We start from the raw sequence: 25,946 nt of genomic DNA on the forward strand, positions 1-25,946 counted from the left end.
CTGCCTCTCCCTCTGCCTGCGTCTCTGCCTCTCTCTGTGTTTCCCATGAATAAATACATAGAATATTAAAAAAAGAAAAGTCCAGCATTCATCTCTACAGCGAGCGCGTCACACAGACCAAGCACGCCTGCCGAGTCTAAGCAGCACCCTCCTTAAAACAACTGTGCCCAGAGGAGCAGGATGCGGGCCACGCGGGTCAGCGGGGGCTGGTCTGCCCCCACCCCCACCCCCACTCCTGGGCTCGGAGGGCGGGGGAGGAAGTCCTGGCCCACGCTGGGAGGGGGGTGCCCAGGGCACTGAGCCCCTGTTCATCGCCAGCATGCCCGGTGTACTTCCAAGGGGTCTGAACTCAAAACTGAGGTCCCATATATTTCCCCTCACCTTCTAAACACTGGAATGAAATGGCCTTTTTTTTTTTAAGTTTATTTAGATTATTTATTTAAGTCATCTGTACACCCAACGTGGGGCTCGAAGTCATGACCCTGGGATCGCGTGTCCCATGCTCTGAGCCAGCCAGGTGCCCCCAAATGGCCTCTGGAGAGTGAGTTTGGGGCTCACCACACCCTTCAGCGCGGGACGGGAGGGAAATCTGGAGCTCACAAGGCTGCCCCATCTCTAGCCCTCAGGAGTAAAGCAGGACCCAGGGGGACACCAGAGCCGGCTGCTGCCCCCGCCCCGCCCCGCCCCGCCCCGGTGCCAGACCCACCTGCAGCGAGAAGGTCAGCGCCAGGTCGGTCTCCACTTGTCCACTGGGGGGCAGCACAATCTCATGCGACCGCAGGATCCGCTTGGAGCCCTGGGACAGAACAAGACCTTCGGTTCTCAGGGGGGCATCTTGCGGGGAAACCTGCTCCCCTACAACTCACAGGGCGCAGCCGCACATCAGGGGGTGGGAGGCAGAAGCTCACGGATCCCCAAAGGCACCGCTGGGGAGATATGTCAAGAGCCTGAAAATGTCCTCATCCCGTGACCCTCCAAGTCCTTCCCCTGGATGATCAAGACTGGTCACTGCTACATTTAACGTAACCACCAAGTATGCAGCAGTGGGGTGGGGGTCACGGGATAGGGCTGGGGTGGGGGAGCCGTAATGCCTGGAAGAACCGGCGTGCGAGACGCCAAGCGTGTCTGAGAACGTGGACGGGTGGAGGCAGCCGCCTCCCCGGGGAGCAAAGGTGGCCAGAGGTGTGATGATGACAGGGTGGCTGCTGAGTCGCAGGCCGGAGACGAGGCCCTAGAAACGCGCCCGAGGACACTCACATGCATATATGACACACGTGCTGTGGCACGACGAGCCCGCAGGTGCCCAGGAGGGGCGACGCCCTGAGCAGCCCGGTGCGCGGGTGGCCACTCGGGATAAACGTGCAGCTCCCCACCTCCAATCCTCCACCAAAATAACCCCCAACGGGTCGAGACGCTCCCCACGGGCCTGTTTCACAGACGCTGTCCCACGTGCCCGAACAGCATGTGGCCCCTCGCATGGGGGGCACCGACCTCCATCGCATTCAGAGCGGCTACCAGGGCACGGGTGGGGGGCTCCTGCGGGCCTGACCCACATGAGGGAGCAGAGCCGCAGGGCTGGAGCGGGGTGCGGGGCCAGGGGTCGCAGACCCATGCCAACGGCCGGCAGGGTCCCGGGCACAGGGACGGGGCGCCTCCCCTGGGCCTCACTCGGTGGGCTGCTCCCAGCCCGTGTGGCACCGCGCAGCGCCCCGCGTGGGGTCCCGGGCTCTCCCAGGCCCTCTGGCCGCGTCCCCCCGACCTCGTCCACGCCAGGTCCCGTCGTGGAGTGCTTGCCTCGGAGGACCCGCGGGCAGGCGGCAAAGGTGAGGTGGGTCCCCGAGCCTGCGTCCCAGAGATGGTGGGGTCGGGGGCCGTCGAGGATGGGGCCCAAGCACGGGTGGGCCACTCGTGTGCGAGGTCAGGGGCGGCCGAGCTGCACCTGCCCCAGAGCCCAGGGAGGCCCGGGCCCCTCCCCGCCAGGAGGCCCAGAGCCGGTGCAAGCTACAGGTGGCCTCGGGCACGCTGGGCCCCCGTGGGGCGGGTCCCCGTGGCCCCGGCACGCAGCCTGCACGCCTGGCTTTGATGAGAAGTTACGACAGCATCTTCCATGAGGAAAAGGATCTTTGGGTCTTTACATGAAAGACGCTGGCGACCGACGGGATCACTAACGGCGGGGCTCACGCCTCCCTGAGCTCTCCTGCGGGGGAGCCCAGGCCGGCGCAGAGGTCAGGCTGCTCCTGGAGGCCCACCACAGCCCTGTGACCCTGCACTCGGGGCCCCGGGCAGCCCCGCAGTCCGGGAACGTGGGCTCCGGAGCCTGGGACTGAGGGCGAGGCAGGACGTCTGCCCTGTGGGGCGGACGGTCTGGGGACCTGAGGCCCGGCCCCTCCTGTGGCTCAGCTGTGGGGGCCACACCAGGGGCAGCCAGTGCCCGTGACATGGCACTGGGGGAGGGGCCTGCCAACTGGACCCCAAACCTGTGGGGGAGCCCTTGAGCACCGGGCCACAGGCGGCACCCCACGAGCGGACAAGGGCTGGGAGCCACCTCCTGATGCCACCACCAGGAGCAGACCTGGATCTGGTGGCCCTGAGAAGGTCGAGGAAGCACACGGCCAGCAGGAGCCCTCCCCACGGTGGCGGGGTGCTGGGCAAAGGCCGTGCGGAGGGCCAGGGGCGGCTGTGAGTCAGGTCCCCCCGGACACACTATTTGTGCCGAGGCAGGAACCTGTGAGGACCAGGAAGGGGAGCGGAGCGGGGCTGGGCCGGGCCTGGGTCAGAGGCTGGTGGCAAAGGGCCAGCGTCCAGTCCACTGCATGCACCGGGGGTGGCCGGGCGGGCCCTGCGCCTCAGTGCCGCCCCAGGAAGGCCCGTCTGCAGGTGACCTACACACACGCCATTCCCTCCACGCTCCTGAACACGGGGCTGCCTGCCCTTGACGGGGGCAGGACCGCGCCCTGGGTCTGGGCCAGTCCAGCCCCGCCAGAGCACAGCAGAGGCGGGCGCCCTGGCTCCTTGCACGGTAAGGCTGGCGGCGCAGCTGTGCCCACTCCCACTCCGAGGCAGCACGGGCGCCCGGCATGTCAGCCCCTGGGACGGTGGCAGGGGGACCCTCACCTGCATCTTGACGGCAATCACCACCGAGATGAGCTCCTTCTCCAGCTCCTTGAAGACCACCAGCTTCTTCAGGGTCAGGCTGCACAACCTGCAAAGGGCAAAGGCCTGCTTAGCAGGGACGGCTCCCTCCCACACCTGGAGCCCTAGGAAGGCCCCGCCCTCGGGAGCTCCCGCCTCAGATGCAGATGTGGCCATCACACCTCCCAGGGACCCTTGGCAAGGACTAGGGCCACCCTGCAGGAGGCGGGTCTCCCGCTGGTGAGGGCAGCTCTACACAGGCCTATGGGCAACAAGAGAAGGGCACACAGATCAGGTGCCCCCAGGGACCAGGCACCCCCGGGACCAAATATCCCGAAGGACCAGGTGCCCCCAGAGACGAGGAGCCCCCAGGGACCAGGATAACCCAGAAACCAGGAGCATCCAGGGACCAGGACCACCCAGGAACCAGGACCACCCAAGGACCAAGAGCCCCAGGACCAGGAGCACCAGGACCAGGAGCACCAGGACCAGGACCCCACAGGGATCGGAGTACTCAGGGACCAAGAGCATCCAGGCCAGAGCCCCAGGGACCAGGACCCACAGGCCAGGAGCATCCAGGACCAGGACCACCAGGACAGAGCCCCAGGCCAGGAGCACCCAGGGACCAGGAGCACCCAGGGACCAGGACCAGGCACCCAGGGACCAGGAGCCCCTAGGGACCAGGAGCACCCAGAGACCAGGACCCCACAGGGATCGGGAGTACTCAGGGACCAAGAGCATCCAGGGACCAGGAGCCCCCAGGGACAAGCGGCCCCCAGAGACCAAATGCCCTGAGGGACCAGGTGCCAGCCTCGGAGCCCCACCTCAGCTTCCAGAGCACAGGCCTCTGCCAGCCCCGCCCCAGGCCCGACCCACTCACCTCCACCCTGACCCCACACGGGTGCCTGGGTCTCAGGTCCATGGCCCCCACTTGCCCTGCCCCCCCCCCGCAGGGCCCCTGGAGACACCACCACCACCTCCCTCAGCCCCTGTGCACACCCCTGCCCCCAGCGCCCGAGTTCCCACCCCGGGGAGCTTCCCCTGGGCCCTCACACTGCTGGGTCACCACTCTGAGTGGAGGGTGGAGGTGGGGCGTGTGGGCCCTGCCGGGGGAAGGCCTGGGGACATGCCTACACTGTGTCCCCCGAGCTCCGTGGGGCACCTTCCCCTTCACTGTGGCTGCAGCACCTGCCTTGCAAATGCAGCACACAGGACCTCAGCTGCACGAAGGCTCCTTCCTGGGGGCAGCAGAGCCGTGGCAGCCCCTAGAGGAGCCCACCTAGAGCCCAGGCGGGGCAGCTCGGGGCGTGTGGGGTGCCACACAGCCCCTGGAAGCCCGGCTCGCTTTCCCACTCCGGTGCCAGCCTGCTGCTCACAGGGTCGGGGCCACGCACCACCCACACGTGCACTGACGCCCGCACAGCTTCAAGTCGCCATACACCTGTCCTGTCTGGGAAACCCAGACTCTCCATGCCCACCTGGGCTGTCGCTCAGTCCCCAAAGTAAGCATCTGAACCCCAAGCAGCAGGACAGATGCTGACATGGCCAGGACGGGGGTGGCCCATCCACTGACATCAGGGACTCCCCACTCGGTCTGCCTCAGAGGAGGCATGGGGTCACGTGCACCAGAAGGAAGGCCCGGGCCTATCAGCTCACATGTCTACATCCAGGTGGCAGGGAGCGACGGGGTGAGGCCAGGGAGCTCAGGTCTCGATACGTCTGGTCAACTGTACGGCCTTGGAACGTTTCACGGGCTCCCTGAGCACTTGCCAGCCACCCATGGAGCAGAGACACCCGGCACCATCCTACGCTTTCTGTGGAGACCCCACAACCATCCTGGGCACGGCACAGAGACTCCACTGCCATTCGGGGCATGACGATGAATGTGTTTTATTAGATTCCGTATTTGTCTATTTGACCTCCATTATTTACAGGGCCGACCGGCAGCCAGGACTGTTTACATCTCCCCCGGATCCAGAGCCCATAGTCTGAAACCCTCATTATCCAACCCTCAACACCAACCTAATATGCCCCTGCCCTACACACCCAGGCCAGGTGGCAGACAAGTAGGGACAGCCCTTGGGACCTCAAGGTCCACCGGAATGATCCCAACCAGCCAACCCTAAGCTGTTTGCCCTATGCTGTGCCTTGCCCGTGGAAACCCCAGGACAGGCTCGGGTTGGGACTCTCCCTGGTGCCTCCCCATGGCCTTATGGACAGGGGACGGTGAACAACTCTCTGCACCGTCACTCAGTCACCTTTATAAACGAAGACCGGCACAAACCACCCACTCCCATCCTGGGCCCGCGGCCAGCCTGTCACAGTGCAGCACTCTGGGCCACTAGGAGGATGATGGTGACAGCATGTGCGCTGGACTGAGCCCAGGGGAGCCGGGAGATGGACACGAGGGCTTCCCCAGGCAGCGAGGCACCTGACTCGGGACGTGTCCCTGACAGCCCCTGACACGTGGGCACCGAGGGGAGGCCCAGCTCGCTCTGCCCATCAGGCCACCCCGACTCGGCAGGAAACAAACTGCGAAGGAAAGAGCACGGAGAAGGGGGTGGGGCATGGGGGCGAGCGTCCGTCAGTGCGGGCCGCGTCTCAGCCCCAGAGGAGCACCAGCTTCGAACAACTGCAATTGTGGACTCGACCAGAAATCAATACTAGAGGGCACCCGGTGGCTCGGCGGTAAAGCAGGTGACTCCTGATCTCGGGGTCATGAGTTCAAGCCCCACGCTGGGTGTGGAGCCCACTGAAAACAAACAAAAAGGAATCAATAGTAGACAGGTGGCCGGAATGCCAACCACTCGGACAGTGAGGGGCACACGGGCCCAGGAGGAAGGCTCAAAGGATCCAGAAATACTTTGTGCCAATCAAGCAGATACGAATTGAGCCCGGGGGAGGCAGCCAAAGCCGTTACTGTGCACGCTCACGCCAGAAAGTAGGAAAGGCCTCAAGTGCACAGTCCGAGCTTTACCTCGAGACGTCAGGAGCACAGCAAACCGAACCCAGGGTCAGTGGAGCGAGGGAGTCACCAAGACAAAAGCAGAAACCATGAAACCGAAGACAGAAAAACAACAAAGAAATAAAAAACGGGCAGCCCGGGTGGCGCAGCGGTTTAGCGTCGCGTTCAGCCCAGGGTGTGATCCTGGAGACCCGGGATCGAGTCCCACATCGGGCTCCCTGCGTGGAGCCTGCTTCTCCCTCTGCCTGTGTCTCTGCCTCTCTCTGCATCTCTGCCTCTCTCTCTGTGTCTCTCATGAATAAATAAAATCTTAAAAAAAAAAGAAATAAAATATAAAGTGTTAAAAAAACTCGTTCTTTGGGATAAGCAATAAAAGTGATAAGAGCTCTAGTCCAACAGAGAAAAAAGGAGAGAGAACAAAATCACGAGCATCAGGAAGGGAAGGAGGAAGATCACACAGGTCTCCCAGGGGCGAGGCTACAGACAGGTGCAGGGCTTGGACACACCGCAACCATATGTACTGACATGTCACAGTGCCCTGAGGCCACAACCTGCCAGGCTCTCCAGGATAAACAGATCATCTCAACAGCCTAATCTACCGAAATAATTGACTTAGTAGTTTAAAACCTGAAAAAGACAGACTCCTGGGTGGTTGAGCGTCTGCCTTTGGCTCAGGTCATGATCCAGGATCCCAGGATCGAGTCCCGCATTGGGCTCCCTCCAGGGAGCCTTCTCCCTCTGCCTGTGTCTCTGCCTCTCTCTGTGTCTCTAATGAATAAATAAAATCTTAAGAAAGAAGAAAGAAAGAAAGAAAGAAAGAAAGAAAGAAAGAAAGAAAGAAAGAAAGAAAAAACCTGAAAGAGAAAACTCCAGGTGGATTTAACCAGATATTGAAGGATGAAACAACAACAATTCAACACAATATCTTCCAGAAAAACAGAAAAGGGAGGAATATTTCTCAACTCATTTCATGAGGTCAGGAATTACCCTGATACCAAAAAAAAAAAAAAAAAGAATAAAAGAAAAAAAGAAAGGAATTATCCTGATACCAACACCAGACAAAAACATACAAAAACAAATACTACAAACCAATATCCTTCTATGAACATAGACATAAAGACCTTCAACAAAATAACAGCAAACTGAGTTTATCATACATAAAAAGGGATGAGTGATACACTATGACCAAGTGAGGTTTGTTCCAGGAATGGAAAGCTGGTCAACATTTGAAACCAATCAGTGTAATTCATCCCAGCAACAGACTAAATTTAAAAAATCATGAAATCTCCTCAGATGATTAAAACTGGACAAAATTCAATTCCACTTATGATTAAAACTCTTGGTGAACCAGGGCCAGAAGGGAACGTCCTGAATGGCCAACATCACGCTGGCGGCAGGATGGAACACCCCCTGCACCCGGGAGGCAAAGCCACACCCTCACACCCCTTTGCTGGGGCACAGGGCTGAAGGCCTGCCCTGTGCAATAAAGCAAGAAAAGGAAATAAAAGGCACAAAGATCGAAAAGGAAAAAACAGAGCTCTTCTTTGCAGACAAAACAACAGTTTAGGCAGACAACCCCAACTAATGTGGAAAAATGTGAAAGCAAATCCCCAGAACTAAGGAATTTATTATTAGCAAGACCATGTGATACAACTTTAACACGTAAAAAGTAGTCCCGTTCCTACATACGAGCAACAAAAGATTAGAAGTCAGTTTTTTTTAAACACTGCCATTTATAGGAACTCCAAAACGGAAAGAAAATACCTAAATCTAACAAGACCAGCACAGGATCTGCAAGCTAATGAAAGGAGCCAGCAAAAGGCTGAGCAGGGGGAGAGGCAAGCCGCTGCATGGGCATCGGTGCTCCCAGACCAGATCGACAGGTTTCACTCCCGTGAAATCCCAGCCCGGCTCTTTTGTAGAGATCAACAAGCTGGTTTTTAAGTTTATATGGGATGGCAAAGGAACTAGGACAATCAAAAGGACTTTGAAAAGGAGAACCAAGGATGGTGGGGGCCGTCCCGACTTGTGTGGACACGCAGTACTCAGGGCAGTGCTCATGGGGTGAAGGCAGGAGGCAAGGAACAGAAACAGGAAGTCTGCAAACTGGACTTCATTAAAATTTTGTGAAAGAAGGCAGAGAAGCTAAGCCTGGGAGAAACTACTGGCCAGCTGAGTATCTGACAAAGGGTTTGATCCAGAATATATAAAGAGCCCTCAAAACTCAACAATACGAAAAGAGGGGATCACTGGGTGGCTCAGTGGTTTAGCGCCACCTTCAGCCAGGGGTATGACCCCGGAGTCCCGGGATCGAGATCCCGGTCATGATCCGGGGTCCCGGGATCGAGTCCCACGTCGGGCTCCCTGCGGGGAGCCTGCTTCTCCCTCTGCCTGTGTCTCTGCCTCTCTATTTCTCTCTCTCATGAATAAATAAATAAAATCTTAAAAAAAAAAAGGAGGGATCCCTGGGTGGCGCAGCGGTTTGGCGCCTGCCTTTGGCCCAGGGCGCGATCCTGGAAACCCGGGATCGAATCCCATATCGGGCTCCCGGTGCATGGAGCCTGCTTATCCCTCTGCCTATGTCTCTGCCTCTGTCTCTCTCTCTCTGTGACTATCATAAATAAATAAATTAAAAAAAATTTTAAAAAAAAAAAGGAAAACAGAGAACCCAATTTTTTAAAAGGAAAAAGATTTGCAGAAGCTTCACTAAAAAAGACAAATGGGCAGTAAATTAGCACATGAAAAGATGCAACTGAAAAGCACAAGGAGTCAGGAATCACCACCTCATGCAGATGGGCGTGGCTGAAACAAAAGCAAAAGCCAAAACCCTGACACCCTGTGCTGGCATGGAGGCGGGTGACAGGGGCGCTAGATGTGGTCACACATACGCCACCCACAACAGCACTGCTCGGGGCATGCGTCCACCCAGAGACTCCACGTGGACACTCACGGTGGCTGCATGCACAGCTGCCCACACCTGGAGACACACTTCAAGCAAAGGTGAAGGAACTGGCCTGGCCCAGTGCACCAAGAGGCCCACAGCATCGGCACAGACGTGCACGCACACACACACAGGTGTGCACACGGGCACACACCTCCCACACATACATGCACACACAGAGGCCCACACTGGCCCCGGGTGGGAAGAGAAGCCAGAGGCAAGAGGCTGGGCCCTGCGCATGGGGTTGCCTCTGTGGCGTTCTGGAAAGCCCATGGGGACAGCCATGGCGGTGTGAGGACGCTGGTCCTAGGTGGAACCACCCAGTGTCCTGAGCCTGGTTGAGGGGGTAACAGGGATGTCTGGGTGGTAGACAAACACGGGGGCAGTTTGATTTTTACTCTGAGTTTTATTTTTTTTTAAACTTTTTTTTTAATTTTTTTATTTATGATAGTCACAGAGAGAGAGAGAGGCAGAGACATAGGCAGAGGGAGAAGCAGGCTCCATGCACCGGGAGCCCGATGTGGGATTCGATCCCGGGTCTCCAGGATCGCACCCTGGGCCAAAGGCAGGCGCCAAACCGCTGCGCCACCCTGGGATCCCATTACTCTGAGTTTTAAAAAGTAATTTTTCGGGAATCCCTGGGTCGCTCAGTGGTTTAGCGCCTGCCTTTGGCCCGGGGCGTGATCCTGGAGTCCCGGGATTGAGTCCCACGTCGGGCTCCCTGCGTGGAGCCTGCTTCTCCCTCTGCCTGTGTCTCTGTCTCTCTGTGTGTCTTTCATGAATAAATAAATAAAATCTTTAGAAAGTAATTTTTCAAAAGCTAAAAAAAAGCCACAAGACCTAAGGGATGTATCAGCTGATTGCAAACAGGAGGCCTGTCTGGAACCCGCTTCGACTCAACTAATTATGAGAAATACCTGCACAGCCCTTCCTCGGGACGGTGTCTCTTGCTCCTCAGGCTGCTTCTAGACAAGTCGTTCGGCTGGGCAGGGGCCACTGACCCGCTTACTTCTCCGGAGTCACGTCCCCGTATGGCGGGAGAAATACCTACAAGCCATTTGGATTCTCTTCTTTCTTTGTCTTTTTTTTTTTTTCTTTTTTAATTCTAAGACCTATTCAAGCTGATGCTACTTGTGCAAACAACATTAAAAGCATAAAAAGAATCATTTGCATACAGAAATGGGAGCCAAACAGAAGACACATTATTTGTTTTTATACAAGACTGGTTCTGAGAGAAAGGCCTGAGGGCTGGAGTATAGATTATAGCCAAGGACGGGATTTATTGCATAATACTTGGCCCTAAAAGAAATCATGAGCAAATACACTAAAAACACCGCACAAACGATGATTCATCACGAAGCCGGGCTGTTACTGTGTAAGACGCCCTGCAATTGTCCTGGACTCAGCAGTAACAGAAAAGGAAGCCAAGCGTATCTTGGACACACTGTCAGGATAAAACAATCCCCCCGATGGGCAAAAAACCCAGTATCCTGTCCAAGGGGCACTGGCCCCACGCTGCGTGCTCTCCTTCCTCTCGGATGATGGTGCTCAAAGGACTGGAAACCAACTTCCATACCTCACCCTGGAGAAGCACCCGTCCTGGTTTTCTGAGAGAGAAGTATGGGGCCTACAGAAAAGTCTCCGAGACTCCCGCCCCCAAACCCACGAATCCGACAACCAGAAGTAACAATTGCTCTCCGTACGGGCTTCAGATCTTTTTAAAGAAATGGGGACCAGGGACACTTGGGTGCCTCAGCGGTTGAGCATCTGCCTTTGGCCCAGGGCGTGATCCCGGGGTCCAGGATCGAGTCCCGCATCGGGCTCCCTGCATGGAGCTTGCCACCCCTCCCCCCCGGGTGTGTCTCATAAATAAATAAATAAAATCTTAAAAAAAAAAAAAAAGAAATTGGGACCAGAACCACAGATATTCACCACACGCCCTCCCCGCCCCCCTGCCCTCTGCAGGAGCCACCGTCTGGAGGGGTCGCCTTCCAGGAGACCACCCACTGTCCCCAAACTCAGGCCTCCCCCGTGTCACAGGGGGTCTGCTTCCCTGTCAGAGGCCACAGGCTTGCCTGGGCGAGGCTCCCGAGTGGAGGTGATGTGCGGCTCGCCCCCCGCTGGCTCCCTGCTCCAGGCTGGTGGCAGGGCCCAGCAGCCACCTGGGGCCTCCATGTGGCCACCAGGCACTGGCCCCGGCCTGCAAACACCTGCGCGGTCCCCCAGCCCGGGTGGCTTGGGTCTGGGCTCGCTTAGGGCACACACGGCCTGTGCCACACGCAGCCGCGCACGCTGGCTTCGGGGGGGGGGCGCATGGCTCAGGTCGCCTGCCTGTGCATCCGAGACGTGTCCCTTCCGTACGAGGTGGGCACGGCCCTGCCAGCCGGTCCTCTTCCACCCTGTGCCGGCGGCCGTTCAGGCTGCTGCCAGCCGTCAGACGCCACGGGACTCTCTGGGCCACACCTGCTGCGTGGTGGGAGCCGTGCGGAGGGGCGGGGGGCCCCCAGGGCAGGGGTGCGGGTTCCAGGCTCTGTGCGCTCCGAGCCCGCTCCGGGCAGGGTCCCGCCGTGCACCCCACTGGCCCAGAGGAGTGCTGGCTCCCACGCGTTCCCGGCGGTTCCTGGGGCCGCTGCCAGAGGTGGGCCGTGCCCCCGCCCTCGCTCTTCAGGGGCCTTCCCTCTGCGCACCCCTGCTGCTTCCTCTTCCTACTAGGACACGAGTCATACTGCATCAGGACCCACCCTACGGCCTCATTCCTCTAAATCTCCTGACGAATGTCTCATCATTTCAACTTGATGGCCTCTGAAAGCCTCCAGCCCCCAAACACACCTTCTGAGGCCCCTCTGGGGTTAGGAATTCACGTGAACCCGAGGGGGACACAGTGAGCCCAGAACAGTCACCAACACCCCTTTGGGTCTGGGGCATCTGGCGTGGTGAGGCTCGCCGCGCCTTCCCTTCGCACCTGCTGCGTGGGGTGGGGGCGGCCCGTCTTCCTCCTGGACTCAGGCCGGCTGTCCAGGACTCCCCAGCGCCGGAGATGTAGCAGGCAGGTGCCACCCCCTGGCTGTCACAAGGAGGCGCTTCTAAGGTGTTTACAGGACACCGTCTTCCGTGATTATGCCTCGGGGTCCTCTATCCTTTAAGCCCCGGCCCTCCTCCCAGGGCGCCACCTGTGCTTCTCAAAGCACGGCCACTCGCGCACCCGGGGTGCCCTGCGTGTGGAGACACCCACGTGATGACTGCTCCCTCCGTGGGGGCCCAGCATCCCCAACCCCTTCCTCCAGAGCGCCCCTGTCCTCTCAAGGACGCCGCGGTCAGGTGTGCCCATTTCATATGGCTTTATTTTTTTTTGATTTTTATTTATTTATGATAGTTACACAGAGAGAGAGAGAGAGAGAGAGAGAGAGAGGCAGAGACACAGGCAGAGGGAGAAGCAGGCTCCATGCACCGGGAGCCCGACGTGGGATTCGATCCCGGGTCTCCAGGATCGCGCCCTGGGCCAAAGGCAGGCGCCAAACCGCTGCGCCACCCAGGGATCCCTCATGTGGCTTTAGTTGGTGTGGCTTAAACAAACAGCTAGGGACGCCTGGGTGGCCCAGGGCCTGATCCTGGAGACCCGGGATCGAGTCCCACGTCGGGCTCCCTGCATGGAGCCTGCTTCTCCCCCTGCCTGTGTCTCTGCCGCTCTCTCTCATGAATAAAAAAAATAAAATCTTTTGTAAAAACCCCAGTTATCTGCTAAGGAACGTTACCCCCTTCAACACAGACACGCGTCACTTTTTTTAAAGCCACTTGCCTGTTCCACATAAACTGCAGCGTCCACTCACCAGGTCCCTTCCCCGCCTGTGGCCTCGTGCACCTGACCTGGGTTTAGCGGGAGCGGGGTCTCCGCACCCCTCACTCAGCGTTGCGTGTCCCGGAACAAGTGCTAGACACCTCCTCGTGGCGTCCCTGATGTCCTGGGTTCACTGGGTCCTCGCTGGCTAGGAGCTGCTTTCAGGAAGAGACTTTTATTTTCAGATTAGTTATTGCAGGCGACCCCGCAGCAGTCAACGTCGCACGACTCACTCCTCCTGTTCTCACGACCCTACTGCCCTGAGAAAGCGCACACTTTCACCCCTACTCTTAGCCTCTCTCCAATCTGCAGCACTTCATATGATATAGGGCTTATTCCTCAAAGATTAGGTAACATTCAGCGATCAAAACCACCTGAGGCTGTTTGGGGAAGAGGAGGCTTTAATGTAACGTGATTGTAGTGTGATTCGCATCTTCTCTTGCACTAAGTCAGTGATTCATAATCTCACAAAATTATCCTATCAAGTCTCATAGCAACCGACGACGCTGTGTATCGGGATCTTCGACTTCTCCGCGACCGTCATCCCTGCAATGTTTGCCTGTGCGTTCTCTCTTCCTCTTCGCCACCGTCCCCAGGGGCTGCCCGTCACCCTTCCCCAGCAGGGACGTCGGGCTGTTAACAGTCAACACTGTTTCTATTTCATTACGTTTCGCTCTATATTATCTGTTTCTCTCTCTCCTTTTACACCGTCCTTTGTCGGACCTGCGCTGGATGCCGCGCCCGTGACGGAGCACTCACTCGGTCGCCGATACCTGCGCGGACAACGAGGTGTGTCGGTGCTCAGGACGGACGCCGGCTTGGACTCGACGTGCTGGCCCACCTCCTCGCCACCTCGGGGCTTAGGAAGAGCCCCACCGGCCAGCCCTGGCCCCTCTTCATGCAAGTGGGACCAAGATCTCCCCTGCATTTGTTCAAGCGAGGGTGTGCACCGTCCCGGGGATTGTGTCTGACGGCCTTCCCAAGGCAGCTGGCCTGGCTCTCCAAGGCCACACGGCAGCACCACCTCCCCAGCACCTGATGAAGCTGTCTCGTCACATGTCATCCTTGGTGTCGGGGGGCAGATCACAGGAGACGCCTCTGTCCTGGGAAGGCAGTGCCTGGATCTCCGGGTGCGAGGGGCCTTCGATGCCTGGGCACACACGTCGATCGTCAACGTCTCTGGTTCCCGCTGTGCAGGAAGAGCCGGCCTACACGACCGCCACAGACATCAAGGGATGCACAGGGACAGCCACTCGTCCCCAAGACCCTGCAGAGCAGGGGCCAAGGAGTGCCTGATGGGCAGCAGGGGCGCCCACGGCCCAGGACAAGGGGACGCCTGGGCCGGGCTGTTGTTGGGCTGAGAAGGGGGCCAAGCCCCTGCCCTGGTCTCTGTCCCATACCAGCTCTGGGTGCTGTGGCTTCCGTGTGTTCTCTGGTCAGTGGTCCTCAGGGAGAACAGGATGCCAACAAGATCGAGCTCCTGGCCTGGTGCCCCGGGCTGCCGCAGAGAGCCACCTGCCCAGGCCACGGACAGAGGCTGGATGACTGGGTGGAGAGGGCCAGCGTCTGGAGGGTCGGAGGGGACAGCACCGGGGGCAAGGGTGGAAGGAAGGACAGGAAGGAGCTGGCACCATGGGAGCAGGGACTTCCGAGGGCGATCTGTACTGGCAAAGGCAGGGGACCTGGAGGGCAGAGGCCAAGCCAAATGTGGGACTGGAGTGAGGGGTGGGTATGAACCAAGCCCTAGGACCCTGGGACAGCAGGCCAGGGGGGAGGTCGGTGGCAGGGGGGCACCCTGCGAAAGGGAGAGTGGGCCACAGGGGCCGGGACACACGGCCGCAGGGCAGGCGTCCTGGGGAGCCCAGTGGGGAGAAAGCAGCAAGAAGCCATGCGGCTCCCCCAGGGCGGTGACACAAGGGCCGTCGGGAGCAACAGTATCCTGAAGCCCCCCAGTGTTTGTGGTTGCAGAGTAGGTGACGTTTCAGAAAGCTCACAGAAACCTGGTTTTGCACAAATGTCTACGCACACAAGGGCTACAAGGCATTTCCATTTCCACCACGGTGTCTTGTGGGTAAAGCCCTGTAGGGGCTGCGGGGAGGACATCTACCCACCCCTCCCTGCGGCCCGACCTGGGCACCCACAGGCAGGCCCCGCGGCAGGTCCCCCACGACCCAGTCCTGCCCCCAGAGACCCGGCCAGCACCGGTGCTGTGTCCCAAAACAAAGACCTCGGCCCACCCACCTGTGAAACCTGCATTTCATGCTTGGGGAGCAGAACCCCCGAAGGGGAGACAAAGCTGGAAGCAGCACAGGAGAGACTGACCCCCCACATCCCCTCGTACAACACCAACCAGAGATGGGTACGCACGTGGCAGCCAAGGAAGCATCTGGGTGTCACAGCGGAGCGGGGGTGGGCACCTCCTTTAAGCCACCAAACGCCCTAGAGTCTGGACAGCAGTGGGTGCTCACATGTAGCGGGGGGGGGGGGGGAGGTGGGTCCTGCGAGGGTGGGTCCGGTTGGGGCACTACCGGGGACCCTCAGGCTCCAAGAGGTCAAGGGACAGAAGTCCAGCCCCATCGGGAGGGAGGCCTTTAGAGACCATACCTCACCCAGCAGGAGCCCAGCAGACGGCGAGGCTCAGCGCTGCTGAACACCACGGCTCCTGGTTTTAACTCCCCATGAGTGTTCATCTCCATCGTCTTATTTTGGGGGACAGTTTGGCCATGCCCAGCTGTTTTTATTGTGGTAAAATATACATAATATAAAATTCACCATTTTTATTTTTTATTAATTTATTTTTTAAAAGATTTTACTTATATATTCATGAGAACAGAGAGAGAGAGACAGAGAGAGACAGAGAGGCGCAGGCACAGGCAGAGGGAGAAGCAGGCCCCATGCAGGGAGCCCGACGTGAGACTCGATCCCGGGTCTCCAGGATCAGGCCCTGGGCTGCAGGCAGGCACTGAACCGCTGGGCCTCCCGGGCTGCCCAAATTCACCATTTTAAAACACACAGCTCAGGGGCACTGAGCACATGGACGGTGTTGCATGCCCTTCGCCACCATCCATCTCTAGAACCTTCTCACCCCGTCAAGCTGAAACCCCGGCCCCGTCCGCACTCACTCCCCGGCCCGTCCGCTGCATGGATGAGGCTCCTCAGGTGAGCGCACCACACGTGCTCTGTCCTTCTGGGACGGGCTGAGGTCACCCAGGGCCCGGTCCTCACGGCTCGCCCCTGTGGGAGCAGGGGTCGGGCCTTCTGCTCTTTTACAGTGGGATGATGCTCCCCTTTACGGACAGACTTCTGTTTGGCCACGTGCCCTCTAACGGACCCCGGCGCTCCTCCACAGCCCCTGGAACTCGTGCTGCCACGAGGTAGGAGTGGATGTCGAGACCCCACTGCCAGGCCCTCTGGGGCACACACCCAGGAGTGGGGGGGCTCCGCTTGGCGCTCCCAGGCTCCCCACAGCGTTGTCACGCACCCACCAGCAGAGCACAGGGCTGTGCCTTCAACCTTCGATCCAAGCCCTTTGCCAGGAGGAGCTGTCCCACAGCCCCAAGAGGAGGGAGGACCGTCTCCCCACCTGCACCCCAGGCCCTGCACGGGGACGCCTCTGCTCATTCCTTCAGAGAACTCTGGGCAGAAGGGTGTGGAGAACGCGCTGCTCCCCTGGAACGGAGGAATGGCCACGTCAGTCAGGAGGCGCCCGGGATCCCGCCTTCGGCGCAGGCGGCGTCTGTTACCGGGGCGCGGGGGCTCCTGCAGGGGCCCCCAACTCTTATCTCTTCTGTGTGTTTCCTCTCTGTTGCTGCTCCATTCTCCCCTTCTCAGCTGTGTCTGGCCCCATGCAGAGCTTTCCGTCTGCCATCAAGTTCTGGTGCTCACGAAGGAATGTTCTGGAATGTTCTTTCACCAGCACCTCCAGTTCCCATTTCACAGATGCAGGGCTGTGGCACTGTTCAGCTCTGCCCCCTGCTCATCTGCTCCCCCTCGCTCTGCCGGCTCTGGATCCAGGTGGCTGTGGAGCCCAGAGTGGGGACACGGAGGCCACCGGGCTCCACCCTCTGCCGCGGGCACCTGTGTCTCGGCTCTTCTCCCTGCTGCCGACCCAACCCAGGGCCCTGGTCCTCCTCCCGGGGGTCCTCCCGGGCTCCAGCCCTTTCTGGCTCAGCCAGGCTTCGGAGGAGGCACAGGGGCCCCTGCGTGCGCACCACCGCCCGTGCCCACTCTGGTCTTCCGCACGTTCCGCCGTAAGGTGAGAAGTTCCCACGGTGCAGCTTCCCTCCGCTGTGTGGTCAGTGTCTTCGTGGCCACCCCGGGGGGAGCCCCAGGCCCCCGCCCCGACTCTCTCCATCTCCTAGAAGCCGTCTGTTCTCTCCTGCTGCCCACCAGGCCCTGCATCACCTGCCCTGTGGCTCCTGCGGGCCTGTGCGTGCCGGCGGCTGTCGCGATGCCTCTGTCCAGCCTTGGGCAGGCCCGACGCGCAGCGCCACCCGAGAGCTCCTGCACCACCGGCCCAGGACCCGAGCCGGCCCCCCACCCTCCTGGAGATTCCCCCCAGCTGCGATGCCGCCGCCTGCATCCCTCCGGGCCCAGGGCAGGGCCCACCACCCGGACTGGCCCGGAGCCGGGAGCCCAGAGCGCCGCCTGGCACAGGCAGGCAGGTTCTGGCTGAGGAAGGGGGCCAGGTACACCAAGCCGCAGGGAGAAGGCACGAGGCCCGGCTCAAGAGACCGACTCCTCCTGAGACGGGAAACGCGGACGTTACCGCGAGCAAGTCGGGGACGGACAACAGATGCAGGAAAATAGCGGCTGGCAGACAAAGGACTAATGTCCCGAGCACAAAGCCTCTTACAGAAGCACAACAAAAAGACAAACAATCCAAAGAACGTGGGCGACAGCCACGAAGAGGCGGCCCACAGAAGTGCAGACCCACAACCCCCCTGACCTCAGGCTCCAGAACCTTCCAGGGCTGCTGCTCCCTTGCCGCCTGGAGCCCCGAGGGTGGAGCAGGCCTCGCCCCCTGCAGGGCCCTCCCTTCTCACTCTGAAAACCTCTAGCTACAGAAAAGTCACGGGGGTTCAGGGAGCTCCCCCCTCTGTGCACCTGGGATTTCTGGCCAAACATCCAGAGTGAGTCAGGGCGCCAAGCCCCGAAGCCCCCGGCGACCACCCCCAGGAGGGCAGAGCGGTCTGCGGGACGTCCACGTGCCTGCCCGTCTGCCGCACGCGGCACCGAGCCGCGGGGTGCACCCCCCGCATCGCTCCAGCTCACCTGCCTGCTGGCCTCGTCCCCTAGAACCAGCCTCGCCCCTCTCGGAAGAGCGTTTTTTTGTTTTGGCGAAGTACATACAACGTAAGACTGACCATTTTCAAGTGAGTTCACTGAATATGCTCAGCGTTAGGCAACTACCGCGTCTGATTCCAGAACGCTCTCGTCAGCCCCCGGCCTCCCGCAGCCGCTGGCAGCCACCAGTGTGGCCTCCCTCTGTGGCTTCTCCCCTCCAGGCGCTTCATAAAAGGGAACCGCACAGCACGTGGCCTTCCGTGCCCCGCTTCTTCACTGAGCTCGTTTTCTCCGACCCGTCCATGTCGCGGACCTCACTCCTCTTATTCTCCGGACTTTTTGCTTATGGACTCATCCCCGGATGGGACGTGTGGCTGGTTTACACCTTCTGGCAATTGTGCGTGGCGCCACCGTGAACATGCACAAGGGAGCCTCCCCTCATCTGAGGCCCCCGGTGGACACCCGAAGCCTCGGGTCGTCCCGACCCCCACGTGTACTGTTTTCCTACACATCCGCGCCTACGGCAAGATTAATCCAGGGTCACCGCGACGGCTGACGACCAGAGGCGCGGGAGGACACACACCGCGGGGGCGGCTCCAGGAGCGCGCTCTGAGTACGCACCCTACCTGGGCTGACGTGAGATCAGAACCCAGGAGGCGAGGTGAGCGGGGCGAGCGACGAGCATGCGGCTGCACTGCCCTGCGACCGCCATCAGGAGGGGGGCCGGCCGCCTCCAGACCCTGCTGGTGCCAGCAAGTTTCCGCTGGGGACCGAGCCTCCACTTTTTGAAAGAGTGATCGGCTGGGCCATATGGTGACTCTGCCCGACCTCCTGAGGGCTGCACACTGTTGCAGGGCGGCTGGCACAGGGCACCCACGTGGCCAAGGAGGGGCCGCGGGGCCCCGCCAGGCCCAGCCCTGCAGATGGCACACGGGGCCTACAGGGCCGGAGGAGAACACTTTATGGGTTTCTGCAAAACTGACCAGCACCCGGGCTGGCCCTCAGCAAAACGCTGACTTCTACAGTCTTCCCCTAGGCACGGAGAACAGTGCGCACCGCAGGCACGCGTGGGGCATACCTCTGTGGTCTCAAACACGCTGACTGTGTTTGGTAGGAGGGAGAACTAAGGGGCCTTTTGTTTTCAGAGGCCGACCCGTCCGTGCGGTCGCGTGTCTGCCCTGGTGGGAGCCGGGCTCCGTGGTGGCCGCTGGCCAGGAGGCCCCCACGCAGTCCCCACCTCTCAGGATCAGCGAGCCCGAGCGCAGTTCAGGGTGGAGGCAGAGGGCCGCCCTGCCCCGCTCAGGATCCGTGGGCCGGACGTCCCGGGGCCGGGCTGGGTCGGGGAAGGCCTGGGGACTCGCGTCTGGCCCAACATGCTTCCTGCAAACGCAGCCCAGCCATGGCGAGCCGTGGCCAGACAGCTCATAAGCCCAAGTTCTGCAGAAGGCCGCGGGCTCCAGCTGCACCCTCACCCCGAGCGCCGGTCACCTGTCTGCGGCAGCCTAGGGCTCAGCTTCCTAGGCTCGGCTCAGCTCAGCTCAGCTTTCTCTGGCGTCCGAGCCTTATCTGGACACAGCTGCTTCCTGCTAATCAGGGGCAAGGTCAGAGGTGTCTTCTCAGTGTCTCTCTGGGCAGCACGGCCTCCATCATGGAGGCTGGAATCCCCTGGAAGTGGGGGGAGGAGAAGGAGTGGCCGGGTCACCGGGGGGCCCACCTTCCGGCCCCGGTCCAGCCCGTCTGCCTGTGGTGGGGCCAGCGTGCCAGAGGAGGCGGAGGGGGAGCCCGTCCCCGAGGTGTGGGTGTCAGAGGTCAGCATGAGCACAGGAGGGAGGAGTCAGGTGCCTGCAGTGACTCCGTGTATGTCGGGGGATGCCCCGGGGACACCTGGGACCCCACAAGCTCCCGCCAGCCAGCGATGACAATGCTCAGCAAGAGTGTTGCCTGTTGGCCACGGCCTGGTCCAGGACCAAGCGTCAGGGGACCTCCTCCTGGGGCTGCGGCCTCCACCTGGTGACCCAAACGCCCCAGCGTCAGCTCAGGCATGCAGGTGTACCCCAGCAACCACTGCAGGGGAGCCCACATTGTCTCGGGCAGGTGAGACCCTGGAGGAGGTATGGGACTCACTTTAGCAGAGGACGGCGAGGCTGGGGCTGGTGCCCTCCGGAGCGCGCCGCAGGCCAGACTTGAGGGATGCAGTGCCAGGGCTGGGGGGCCCTGCTCCAGGCAGGACACGGGTTCAGGTGACGCTCAGCTGGCTGCCAGCCCTAGGGCCTGCCTGGACAGGGTCAAGTGATGGCCCTCGCCTGGCCAAAACTACCCACTTCCTGCCTCTCTGACAAGAGGGGTGAGGGCACACTGGGGTGGACTGCAAGGGGGGGCCCGGGCCCCCCTTCCAGCTGCTTCGGCTCTGGCTCTCAAGGGCTCAGAGAGCCTGCTACGTCCTCACCGCAGCCCAGCTCACCAGGCATGGCCCCAGGCTACCCGGAAGGAGCCAGAACCTTCTCCGGGGGACAGCAGGCTCCCCACTGTGGGCGGGACGCACACCAGGTAGCCCTTCCAAGCAGCCAGCGAGGACCCGTGCGCCCCACGGAGGGCCCGGAGGGACCGAGCGCTGGCCTGTGGCACACGCGCCTCCGAAGTGCCGCAGAGGCCAGAACCGTGGTCGGGGTCTGCGAGCAGGTCCCCACGCGGCCAGCAGCGGATACACACACCAGAAAACAGACGTCCCGGAGGGAGCCCTAAGGGAAAGCCGCCCACGCCCGATGGGCTTCTGAGGAAACGTGACCAAAATGACCAAAACCAGCAAAGGAAAAGCGCATCAGACAGAAGGTGCCGGGGATGGGTGCGGCCGGGCGGGCTGCTGACCCCAGGGCTGCACGGGCCGCCCTGGACACAGCAAGGGGCCCGGCCCCCAAAGGGGTGCCATGGCCAACGCCGGCCGCCTCCAGATCGCCGGTAAGCAGGTCGAGCGGGCAGGGGGCACGACCCCGGCGGTGACCTGGGAAGTACCGGCCCCGCCCCCAGGGCCAGGGTCCACGGGGAGACGCCGCTCGCCAGCCGCGGGGGCACGAGCCCGGGGCCTGCGGGAAAGCGCCACAGCACGGCGGGCCCCACGGACGTGGCCTCGGCCAGGAAGGGCCCCGGAAGAGCGCAGGGAGCCCTGTCCCTCTCCCTCTCACAGACACAGCGGGGGCTTGCTGGCACATCCACTCCCTGCTGAGACCACCCAGGGGGCACTTCCACGACGCCTGGGCCGGGTCCTGCTCCAGGAGCCACCACGCGGCCCCCTGCCCGGCGCCCCCTTCCCCCCACTGGTTCCTCTCGCTTCCCCAGCAGCCCCACACTGGAGATGCTGGACACAGCCACAAACAGGGCCTGGCACCAATGCCCACCCAGGCCCTCAGCAAGGACATCCGGGCGCCCAGCCCACCTGGGTCTCTGCAGCACTGTCGGGGCCACCGCCTTACACCCCCCCCCCCCCCGCTCCGACACTTACTCTTCTGAGAAACAGCTGATCCACCCAAAGACCTGCTTCTCCCGCCAGGACGCACACGGCCACCTGTTCCTCCTGGCATGCACCTCTCGCCCCCTCCCTCCCCACCACAGACACTGCCTGCGAGCCCCCTCTCCTCCAGCTACCACTGCGACCCTGCTGTCCCCTGCTGTCCCCGACAGCGCCCACCCCCTCCAGTTCTCTCATGGCCACACCCCCGCAGGCTCAGCCACAACTGGAGAAACTCCTGTGTGGTCCCAACAAGGGGTTCGTGCGCACACACCTCCCCCCAGTAGCAGCCTCCTGGAAACCCTCGGGCTCGGGCCCCTGGTGTCCAGGGGTGTTGTCACCCTTCCCACCCCCCCGGTGCCGTGGACATCAGGGCGCAGCTCTGGGCCCCTCCGGAAGGGACCACGCTCAGGTAAGCCAAGGCAGTCACTGAGTGAGAGGCAGGACCACACCGAGGCCAGGACAACAGTCAGCTGCACGGGCCTGCAGCCTCGGCCACTTCCCAGCACCCTCCGTGGGCACAGCAGTCATTTCTCAGGATCGTGTCCACAGCGTGAAAGAGCCCGGAAGGTGCCAGCACAGTGGGTCAGGCGCACCTGTTCGGGTGGGCCCTGCCTCACAGCCCTCCTCTCTGCAGGATCTGTGAGAGCCCGAGAGGTGAGGGGCAGAGCTGGGGGCTGGGCAGAGGCGGCGCTCGGCGGCTGCGGGTGCAGGCGGGCACTCGCCTCTCCTCCGCCCACTTGCGTCTCCGGTGTGCCGCTGCCCGGCCGCGGAGGTCTCATTCTGTCTGTGACGTGCCTGTTGGGCTCTGCAGCAAAGCGAACCCGCAGTGGAGCCGCCAGTCACCCAGAGCCTCAGGTCTGCGGAGGGTGCCGCGGGCGTGCCCCACCCCTCAGCCATGGGAGAGGCCCTCTGGGGGCTTACAGCACAGCAATCCCCCCAGAGGGTACCACACTACAGACACGGAACGTGGGAGCCACGCACGCGAGGCTCTCCCAGAGCTCCCGGAGAACCCCGCGTCGTCTCCACAGCCACCAGCCAGTCCGGTGCCCAGGGTGGTGCTGGAGGCTGGGGCAGCAGGCCGTGCCTGGTTCTGGGGCTGCCCGTCCAGGCAGGAAAGGCAACAGCTGCCAGGGAGCAAATCTCAGATGACGATGGGAATGCCAAGCTGGGCGCCCGGCGCAGGAGGGCGGGAGGAGGGGGTTGGGACAGCACTGGGGGTGCTGGCGGACAGCCACAAGCACCCCTCTGGGGGGCACGCCCTGGCTCCACCTCGCCCTACCGTGGGGGTCAGCCGGCACAGGGGGCGCGTGGCGAGATCCCCTACTGTGACTCTGGGTCCCGGGGAGGCTGCCTGCCTCTCTCCTGGGCCAACAGCCACAAAAACAGTGTGCCTGGCCTCACTGCTCAGGAGCAGGGACCTCATTGTCCCCTCCTCTCAGGATAACTGGAAAAATGCCGCCGTGGAGGAACTTCACCAGGCACTCTTCTAAGCAGGCTACGCAGGCACGTTTCTGCTCGTTCCAAACACAAACAGCTAAATCGGAAATTCTCCGAACCTTGTCGGGTGCGCTCCTAGAAGGCAAGGCGGTGGCTGGGGGCCTGCCCCGAGCTGGCTGTGGCAGTGCTTTCTCACCCCAGTCCTAAAACCAAGAGGCAGCCCGGGCTATTTCAGGTACAGAGCGCGTGTGGGACATCCCAGCTCTCCAGGGAGCCTGAGGCCAGCACAGTTTCCTGTATCCCCCGACTGTGGGGCTGGTGACACAGCTGTCCCCTCCCCGGGGGCCTCGGTGTCCTGCTGGCACAGGATGGAATGTGTGCCTGTCCAAACTGCTGAGCCAGAGCAGCCTGCTCTCCTGCCAGCCACACGCCCTGGGGCGGGGGGTGGAGGTATCATCACCTTTTCTTGAGGAAACTATTCTCCAAGAAACAAAACAGGCAAGCGGAGAGCAGGTGTGGTCATCCTGTGCTCGGCTCAGAAGGCGGAGGCCAGGACCCTGCAGGGCAGAGGGCACGGGCTGCACCCCCATCCACACCAGCTCCTCCCAGACCTCTGCCACGGCCCCCACAGCCTCTAAGACCTGGGATGGCCATGGGACGCCTGGTGGCTCAGCGGTTTAGCGCCACCTTCGGCCCAGGGCACGATCCTGGGGTCCCGGGATCGAGTCCCACGTCAGGCTCCTGCATGGAGCCTGCTTCTCCCTCTGCCTGTGTTTCTCCCTCTCTCTGTGTCTCTCATGAATAAATAAATAAGATCTTTAAATAATAATAAAATAAAATATTAAAAAGAACCCACCCGGGAGGTCCTAACTGGCTGTGACACAATCGAAGAGGTAACGTGATAGGATGCGAGCTCAGCAGTGGTCACCCTGGAAAGCAAGCATCAGATTAAATGAAAGATGCAGGTGCCCCAGCTGTCCGCAGTCTGAGGCTCTGATTTACAAAGAATCACCCCAGAGGTCACCCGAGGGGCTGCCTAGGGGGGCGCCACCACTGTCCCAATGCAGATGTGTGCCCTACAAATTGAGCACTCGGGGGCAGAAGGGCCCAGGGCCACATGGAGGCTGGAGACTGAGGTCCGCGTGGGCAGAGCCAGCTGTGCTCAGGGCACAACCACACCCGGGCAGAAGGAAGAGCTTCCAAGGGCCTGGGGTGGGGGGCGAGACAGGGGCCAACCCCCTGCCAACAGGGCTCCTCCTTCAGCAAGGACAGAGGGTGACATGTGGACAGACCCCTGGGCCCACATCACTCACCTGGGACTGCGCGACGTGTGCGGGGGACGCGAGCTAGAGCGTGGAATTACCACATGGAAAGAGGACACAGAGCCAGCTGACAACCAGCCGTGACACCTCCGAGGCACCTCCCTTTCTGCCGAGGGCAAAACCCAGCACAGAGGAGTACAAGGCTGGGCCTCGCTCCTCCAACACCCACCCAGCCCACCTGACGACGGGAGCAGAGCCCCACCGTGGGTCCACCTGACCTCCTAAGGCCACTGCATGTCCCCTGCCATTCTCTCCCACCATCGGGACACAGGTGCCCTCGGGGCAGGGCCACCAGAGGGCCTCTCCTTGTGCCTCGGGGTCTGGGCACCACGGCAGGGTGCTGCCTGTGGCCCGGCCAGGGGGCAGTGGGGACAGAACAGCCAGTGCAAGCCCGGCCACGAGGAGGGCAAGGGTGCCCGCTCCCTGGTGCCTCCCACCGCCATCTCTGGCCCCTTGGGGTGCGGACGACAGCACTTAGCAGGCGCTCCCACAGAGGTCCCGCCCTGGGCGAACCACAGCGGACCCAGGGCTGCAGCCTCGCCTCCACGGGGTGCGAAGTGCCAGGCCGGCAGCGGCCAGGCTCTGCCTGCGGACGGCTGTTGACGGTGGCTCCGTGGGGCATCTGCGTCGCCACCTGTCAGGTGCCCAGCACAGAACACCGCCTCCCCAGGGGACGGAGCCAGTGCAGGCCAGAGACACTTACCGCAGAGGCTGCGCACACAGCGAGGCGGTCACAGCGCACCGCGGCTCTCGCACAGGCCGCCCGGACTGAGGGCCTCCAGACAACCTGCCTCCAGGGCGGAAGGGAACTGTAAATACGCACCCACGCTATTTTCAGGGCTGACTCTGCGTCCCCTGCCGCTGCCTAGCAATCCACGGGAGCTGACAAGGCGCAGGCCAGGACACGGCCAGCGGCTCCACGCGCTCGCCGGGCTCGGTGCCAAGTCCGAACTCTGCCGAGCACGGCCGCAGGGACACAGAGATGTGCCAGTTCCCAAACAGCAGCAGCAGCCGGGGGCCGGCTACAGGGTTGGATGAGGCTGGGTTGTGCCTGCGGGGACGATGTGCTCGACTCGTGGGGCCTGGGTGCACGGCGGCATGCTGCTCCCCCTCCTGCCCGCCTGCACCTGAGCACCCAGCTCTGTGTGGATCACTCTGGCCAGGCCCTGTGACACCCGGGCCCCTGGAGAACTCGAGATGTGACCCATCATGAGCCCCAAAACACCCATCATTGACGCCTGGGCGGCTGAGCGGTTGAGCATCTGCCTTCAGCCCAGGGCATGATCCTGGAGTCCTGGGATCAAGTCCCGCGTCAGACTCCCTGCATGGAGCCTGCTTCTCCCTTTGCCTGGGTCTCTGCCTCTCTCTCTCTTTCTGTTTCTCTCAGGAATAAATAAATAAAATTTTTTTAAATTTTTATTTATTTATGATAGTCACAGAGAGAGAGAGAGAGAGAGAGAGAGAGAGAGAGGCAGAGACACAGGCAGAGGGAGAAGCAGGCTCCATGCACCGGGAGCCCAACG

The 25,946-nt window shown here is 61.3% G+C and overlaps 1 protein-coding gene across 4 annotated transcripts in view; it reads right to left on the reverse strand.

Annotated features, from left to right (window-relative positions):
- LOC129514700 (phosphofurin acidic cluster sorting protein 2) overlaps window positions 1-25,946 on the reverse strand; it is a 55,457-nt gene that overhangs the window by 21,136 nt on the left and 8,375 nt on the right. For 3 of the 4 annotated variants that reach the window (XM_055333435.1, XM_055333434.1, XM_055333437.1), the window contains exons 2-3: window positions 3,115-3,202; window positions 707-796 (exon numbers count right to left, since the gene is read on the reverse strand). In XM_055333435.1, the coding sequence (XP_055189410.1) occupies window positions 707-796; window positions 3,115-3,202 (178 nt within the window). Of the gene's footprint in view, window positions 1-706; window positions 797-3,114; window positions 3,203-23,957; window positions 24,026-25,946 lie in introns of those variants that run through there. The other variant, XM_055333436.1, reaches the window with a different exon arrangement.

Source organism: Nyctereutes procyonoides, unplaced genomic scaffold, assembly GCF_905146905.1.
Source record: "Nyctereutes procyonoides isolate TBG_1078 unplaced genomic scaffold, NYPRO_anot_genome, whole genome shotgun sequence".
NCBI lineage: Eukaryota > Metazoa > Chordata > Mammalia > Carnivora > Canidae > Nyctereutes > Nyctereutes procyonoides.